The 4,968-nt window shown below is 45.6% G+C and overlaps 1 protein-coding gene across 1 annotated transcript; it reads right to left on the minus strand.

Moving 5' to 3' along the window:
• Positions 1-3,926: 3,926 nt before the first annotated feature.
• Positions 3,927-4,283, minus strand: LOC105531786 (putative 60S ribosomal protein L37a). The gene has a single exon (XM_011969793.1). The coding sequence runs from the start codon at positions 4,272-4,274 to the stop codon at positions 3,996-3,998; it is 279 nt and encodes a 92-aa protein (XP_011825183.1). The 5' UTR covers positions 4,275-4,283; the 3' UTR covers positions 3,927-3,995.
• Positions 4,284-4,968: the final 685 nt, after the last annotated feature.

Genomic DNA, 4,968 nt, shown 5'->3' on the forward strand with positions numbered 1-4,968 from the left:
TGGCACATGGGCAGATGTGTACCTGAGACTGCAGCAGTGAGCTCCTAGGGGATATGGGATGTTGCAAGCACCAGTTTCCAACTGGTCTAGGGAATCTAGACAGCCTGGACAATCTTCCTTGTGACTGTTTAAAGTTTTTGTTGTTGTTGTTGTTGTTTTGAGATGGCGTCTTGCTCTGTTGCCCAGGCTAGAGTGCAGTGGCAGGATCTTGGGTCACTACAACCTCTGCCTCCCAAGTTCAAGTGATCCTCCTGCCTCAAACCCCTAGTAGCTGGGATTATGGGCACGCACCACCATATCTGGCTAATTTTTGTATTTTTAGTAGAGATGGGATTTCGCAATGTTGGCCAAGCTGGTTTCGAGTGGCTCACACCTGTAATCCCAGCACTTTGGGAGGCCAAGGTGGGCAGATCACCTGAGGTCAGGAGTTCGAGACTCCTGACTAAATACCCCTTGGTCTGGGTAGACACTTTCACTGGATGGGTACAGGTCTTTCCCATAGGGTCTGAAAAAGGCCACTGCCATCATTTCTTCCCTTCTGTAAGACGTAATTCCTCAGTTTGGCCTTCCCGCCTCTATATAGTCCAATAATGGACCAGCCTTTATTAGTCAAATCACCCAAGCAGTTTTTCAGGCTCTGGGTATTCTGTGGAAACTTCATACCCCTTACTGTCCTCAATCTTCAGGAAAGGTAGAACAGACTAATGAGCTATTAAAAACACACCTCACCAAACTCAGCCTCCAACTTAAAAAGGTAAGTCTCTGTCAAGGATAGAGCCCAAAACTCACCACTAACCAAGCAAGTAATTACGCTGAACCCCCTTGGGCACTCTCTAATTGGATGTCCTGGGTCCTCCCAATTCTTTGTCCTTTAATACTTGTTTTTCTCCTTCTTTTACTTGGATCTTGTGTCTTCTGTTTAGTTTTTCAATTCATACAAAACCACATCCAGGCCATCACCAATCATTCTATATAACAAATCCTCCTCTAACAACCCCACAATATCACCCCTTACCATACGATCTTCCTTCAGCTTAATCTCTCCCACTCTAGGTTCCCACTCTGCCCCAATCCCACTCGAAGCAGCCTGAGAAACGTCACCCATTCTCTCTCCATACCACCCCCCAAAATTTTCGCTGCCCCAACACTTCAACACTATTTTGTTTTATTTTTCTTATTAATATAAGAAGACAGGAATGTCAGGCTTCTGAGCCCAAGCCTGCACGTATTCACCCAGATGACCTGAAGCAAGTCAAGAATCACAAAAGAAGTGAAAATGGCTGGTTCCTGTCATCAACTGATGACATTACCTTGTGAAATTCCTTTTCCTGGCTCACCCTGGCTCAAAAGCTCCCCCACTGAGCACCTTGTGACTCCCACCCCTGCCAACCAGAGAACAACCCCCTTTGACTGTAATTTTCCACGACCTACCCAAATCCTATAAAATGGCCCCGCTCCATCTCCCTTTGCTGACTCTTTTTTTGGATTCAGCCCACCTGCACCCAGGTGATTAAAAAGCTTTTTTGCTCACACAAAGCCTGTTTGGTGATCTCTTCACACGGACGCGTGTGACAGTAACCCTTCTGCCTAGGGTAATTGTGATATGTTCCTGTGCCCATCACCCAGATAATGTGACTCTTCTCTTTTTCTGAGACCTTCCTATGGTGGGGATTGTGACATATTGCTTGGCCCAGCACCTATGTGATGATTCTCCTTTCATAGCAGAGACCTGCCACCTTGAGTGGTTGTGACTCTGGGTCCAGTCCCTGGGTTATGTGACTCTTTTGATTATCCTCAGCTCTACCTACAAGGAGCACTGGGAAATATCTTTGGACCCCTCGATTAGGTGATGTGACTCCCCTTCCTGGTCTCTTTCCTCAGGAGGTGTTGTGGCATATTCCTGGACCAAGTACCTTGGTAATGTAACTCCTTTCTAGTGCTTGGACTCTACCCAAGGAGAGATTGTAATGTATCACTGAACCCAGCACCTAGGTTATTTATGTGACTTTCCTCTTTTGACTGAGTCTTGCGTACATTGTATATTGTGACAAATAACTGAGTCTAAAACCTAGGTGATGAGACTCTTCTGAATGGACCCTGCCTACAGGGGTATTATGACATATCTTTTTTTATACTGCCTAGGTGATGTGACTTTGTGTGTGTGTGTCCCGGCCCTGCCAATAGTGGGGATCATAACATATCACTAAACTTAGCACCAAGATGTTATGACTCTCCTTGTTTGCGTATATTTGGTAGTGTGACCTATGTCTGAGACAAACACCTAGGGCGTGAGAGCCTCCTGTCTGGGTCCTGCCCACAAGGAGCCTTTTGGCTTATCTCTGCATCCGTCAACTAGGAGATGTGACTCTTCTGTCTGGATTCTACAAAAACAAGTGATCGTGACATATTATCAAACCCAGCAACTGGACAATGTGATTTTTTTCTTCCCTGCTTGAACCCTGGATATGCTGTGTATTGTGACATATGGCTAGGTCAAACATCAAGATAATGTGACTCTCCTGAATGGTCTCTGCCCACAGGAGTATTATGATATATCTTTACATTTAACACCTTGGTTATGTGAGTCTTTTGATCTCCCCTCTTGAATTAGGGATTGTGACATATCACTGAACCTAGCACCTAGGTGATGTGACTTTGTTTTATTGTCTGGGTTCCGCATTTTTTAAGTACTGTGACATGTCCCTGGCCACAACATCTAAAGAATTGGGAGGTACCTGCTTGTACTCTGCCTATGGGGGGCATTGTGACATATCTCTGGGTCCATCAACTGCTTCATTTGACCCTCCTCTCCTACCCATGCTTTGTCAATAGGAGAGACTGTGACATAACTCTGGAACCAGAACCTTGGTGATGTGACTCTTCTCTCCTGCTGAAGCCATGCCCACACAAGGGAAAGTGACTTATCACTGGGCCCAGCACACAGGTGATATAATTATTCTGCCTGGTTTTTGTACCCAGGAGTCATTGTAATCTACCTCTGGGCCCGTCATTTAAATGATGTGACTATCCTTTTCTCCCTGAGCCCTATTCACAGAGAAAATAGTGACACATCTGTGGGTTCTCACCTAAATGATGTGAGTCTCTTGCCTGGGCTCACCTCTCAAGGGAAATGTGACATATTACTGGATCAGCCACCTAGGTGATGTGGCTCTGACAAAGGACAAATTGTGATGTACCTCTGTTTCCAGCACCTCAGAGATTTGGCTCTCCTGTTTTTATGAGCCCTGTATTAACTGTGTGTTGTGACATATGGCTTGGTCCAACACCTAGGTGATGTGACTCTCTACTTCTTCCTGAGCCATGCCAAAGAAGAGGACTGTGACATATCACTGGATCCAGCACCTAGATGATGTAAATCTTTCCTTTTGCTGAGCCATGCATGTTTTTGGTATCGTGACATGTCACTGGACCCAACGCCTACAGGATTGGATCAGAGGCTACTGAATAAGCCCTGCCCATAGGCGGCCTTTTGACATATGTCTGCATCTACCACGTAAGTGATGTGACTCTTTTTCTGCCGGCAGCCTGCACATAGAGAAGATTGTGACAAATCTCTGCACCCAGTAACCAGGTGATGTGTCTTTTCTGGCAGGTCTTTTCCCACAGGGAGCATTGTGAAATATCACTGGGCTCAGCCACCAGGTTATGTGACTCTTCTGCCTGTGCCCTGCTTCCAGGAAATATTGTGACATCCCTCATACAGCACACAGGTGACGTGACTCTTCTGTTCATTTTCTACCTACAAGTGAGATTGTGACAAATATCCTGGCCCAACTTATAGGTGCTATGATGATACCTGGAATCAGCCAATAGGGGAGATAGTGTCTGTTGTAGCGTAGCTTAGGAAACAAGACTCTGGGCCTCCTCTTTGTATGAATGTCATAATGAATTACCAATTTTTTTTTTTTTTTTTTGGTCACTTAAATTAACCCATTTATTATAGGCCAGTGATGTCTCAAAGAGTAGAAGAACGTCTACTGGTCTTTCAACTCCTTCAGTCTTCTGATGGCGGACTTTACCGTGACAGCGGAAGTGGTATTGTATGTCCAGGCACCGCCGGCCACTGTCTTCATGCAGGAACCACAGTGCCAGATCCCCACAGCTCGTCTCTTCATCTTGGTTTTGCCACAGAAAGAGCAAGTGTACTTGGCGTGCTGGCTGATTTCAATTTTCTTCACCATTTTCCGGAGGGAGGCCCCATAGCGCGTCCCGTATTTACTGACGATCCCGACTTTCTTGGTACGTTTGGCCATGTAGTCGCCTGAATTACCAATCTTTAGTGTGTTCTATAAGCTTTTTGGGTGGCACAAAGAGTGTCTTCACAGAGCTTAGCACACAGGTGAGATTGTTTCTAAACTGCACAAACTGCCAACTGTTAGGATTGTCATCCTCACACATGGCAAAAGTCAACTAGTGAGGTCTTGAGTCTTACAGGTGGACATGTTTCAAAGTTGAAATTGCTACTGTCATATATTAGCATTTGGCCACAGTTAAGGTGGTGACTCATTAATAAATCCAGTGCACAGGCAGGTGAAGACTCTCCAATCTAGACCCTGTTGACTAGAGAGTGAGGACTCTAATTTGAACCCTGCCAACTATGCTCACACCTGAACTTAGGGTCACAGGTATGACCATGGGTCTACAAAAGCAGAAAGGTCTCAGAGCAGACTGTGACTTTTATGCACACTCCATAAAGCCCTCAAGTGGTGCAGAAAGTGTCCCAACAGAGCCCAGCACACAGGTGAGATAGTGACACTCATATGCACACTCAGTCAACAGTAAAGATTGCCATTCTCTCTCATGAAACAGCCAATGATTGAGCTGCTGAATCTCAGACTCAAAGGCAGTCAAAAGTCAGAAAATTGACTCTCATATGTGGATCCCATTCACAGGCGGGAAGGTGAGTCTCAGATTCAACACAAGTCTGAGGCTGTGACTTCACTAAGG

The sequence above is a fragment of the Mandrillus leucophaeus genome, unplaced genomic scaffold, assembly GCF_000951045.1.
Source record: "Mandrillus leucophaeus isolate KB7577 unplaced genomic scaffold, Mleu.le_1.0 Scaffold905, whole genome shotgun sequence".
In the NCBI taxonomy this organism is placed as follows: Eukaryota; Metazoa; Chordata; class Mammalia; order Primates; family Cercopithecidae; genus Mandrillus; species Mandrillus leucophaeus.

Excerpts from the sequence above, each read along its gene's own strand:
- LOC105531786 (XM_011969793.1), bottom strand. The coding sequence starts at position 4,274 with ATGGCCAAACGTACCAAGAAAGTCGGGATCGTCAGTAAATACGGGACG.